The sequence below is a fragment of the Sphaeroforma arctica genome (genome assembly GCF_001186125.1).
Source record: "Sphaeroforma arctica JP610 unplaced genomic scaffold supercont1.6416, whole genome shotgun sequence".
Classification (NCBI taxonomy): Eukaryota; class Ichthyosporea; order Ichthyophonida; genus Sphaeroforma; species Sphaeroforma arctica.
Window position 1 is genome coordinate 283 of NW_014034142.1, and position 1,380 is coordinate 1,662.

The 1,380-nt window shown below is 41.2% G+C and overlaps 1 protein-coding gene across 1 annotated transcript; it reads right to left on the minus strand.

The window, feature by feature from the left end:
* Window positions 1–1,095: 1,095 nt before the first annotated feature.
* On the minus strand, window positions 1,096–1,281 carry SARC_15607 (hypothetical protein; the record flags this gene model as incomplete). The annotated part of the gene is made up of 1 exon (XM_014290276.1): window positions 1,096–1,281. A coding segment is annotated over one exon (186 nt), but the record flags the coding sequence as incomplete, so codon positions are not given.
* Between the last annotated feature and the right edge of the window lie 99 nt (window positions 1,282–1,380).

A 1,380-nucleotide genomic window follows, 5' to 3' on the forward strand; every position in this document is an offset into this window, starting at 1 on the left:
CTAATGATTATACGTACCTGTAATATAAGTATACGAACATATAAAGTATGTATGCATATTAATGATATATATATATATATGCGTACTTACAATATATGCATCCGTACTCATAGTGTATGTATGCGTACTAATAATATATATATATATATACGTGCTTATTTTATTAATATACGAACATATAATGTATGTATGCATACTAATGATATATATATATATGCGTACTTAGAATATATGCATGCGTACTCATAGTGTATGTATGCGTACTAATGATATATATTTACGTGCTTATATTGTTTGTATACGAACATACAATGTATGTATGCATACTAATGATATACATATAGACGTGCTTAAAACATATTTGCGTGCTTGTAATATATGTATACACGCATATAATATATGTAAGCGTACTACTGATATATGTATGCATACTTATGATACATGTATGCGTACTGCTGAGCGTGTGTGTGTATATATACAGCTCTTAACAACATACCATTAGAATCATCACCCTCCTCTTTGGCCAGTACATTGTGGTACATTTCCCGCGCAGCTCTCGACATACCATACAGCCCGTAGTGACCGGTTGCCTGGATACCAAACAATGACGTGACATTGACCACGAACACCTGCGGAGAGAGGCAAAGCCAAACATCATTCGAAATCAGCACTATAGGTTAGAGTGTACCATGCCTATCATACATCATTAGCACGGTAGTGATGTTATTGCTTGTTGGGTTGGTTTACGGTATATGGGAGACAGCAGACATGTCGATACCGTGAAAACAGACACGCATGTACGTACACATCTGCAACACACCCGGAGATGCAGCAACACCCTCCTCCCAATACTCACCATTGACCTCTAACTTAGTTAGAGCCCATACGCTCACCTCATATACCTATCATAGCAACATACACTAACTCGCACACACAAAGACATCTCATCTCATCTTGCACCAGGACTAGCCCGACTTCCACCGGGGATCAAGCCATCCACCCACTCCACACAACCTATACTACTCTGCCCTGAAAAAAAAGGGCCGGTCCATTTCCGGCACCCCGCCCCAACGCCCACACCAGTCGCACACACACCTTGGTCGCTGCAGGCTTGAACGTACGCACAAACCCAGAGGTCAAGCAAACGCAGGAGGTTACATTCAATTGCACATAGTCACTGACGTATGAAGTGTCGGTGGAGTGTTCACTCACAGTCTGATTACATCGGCCAAGGCTGCCAGCGTTGTTGATAAGTATGGCCCGGTCGTATGTGGCCACACCCTGGGTGCGTGGGAAAAGGATAGAGAGGGAGAGGCGTATGAACAAGGATAGATACAAGGATAGATATAGATATAGATATATATATATATATACATATAC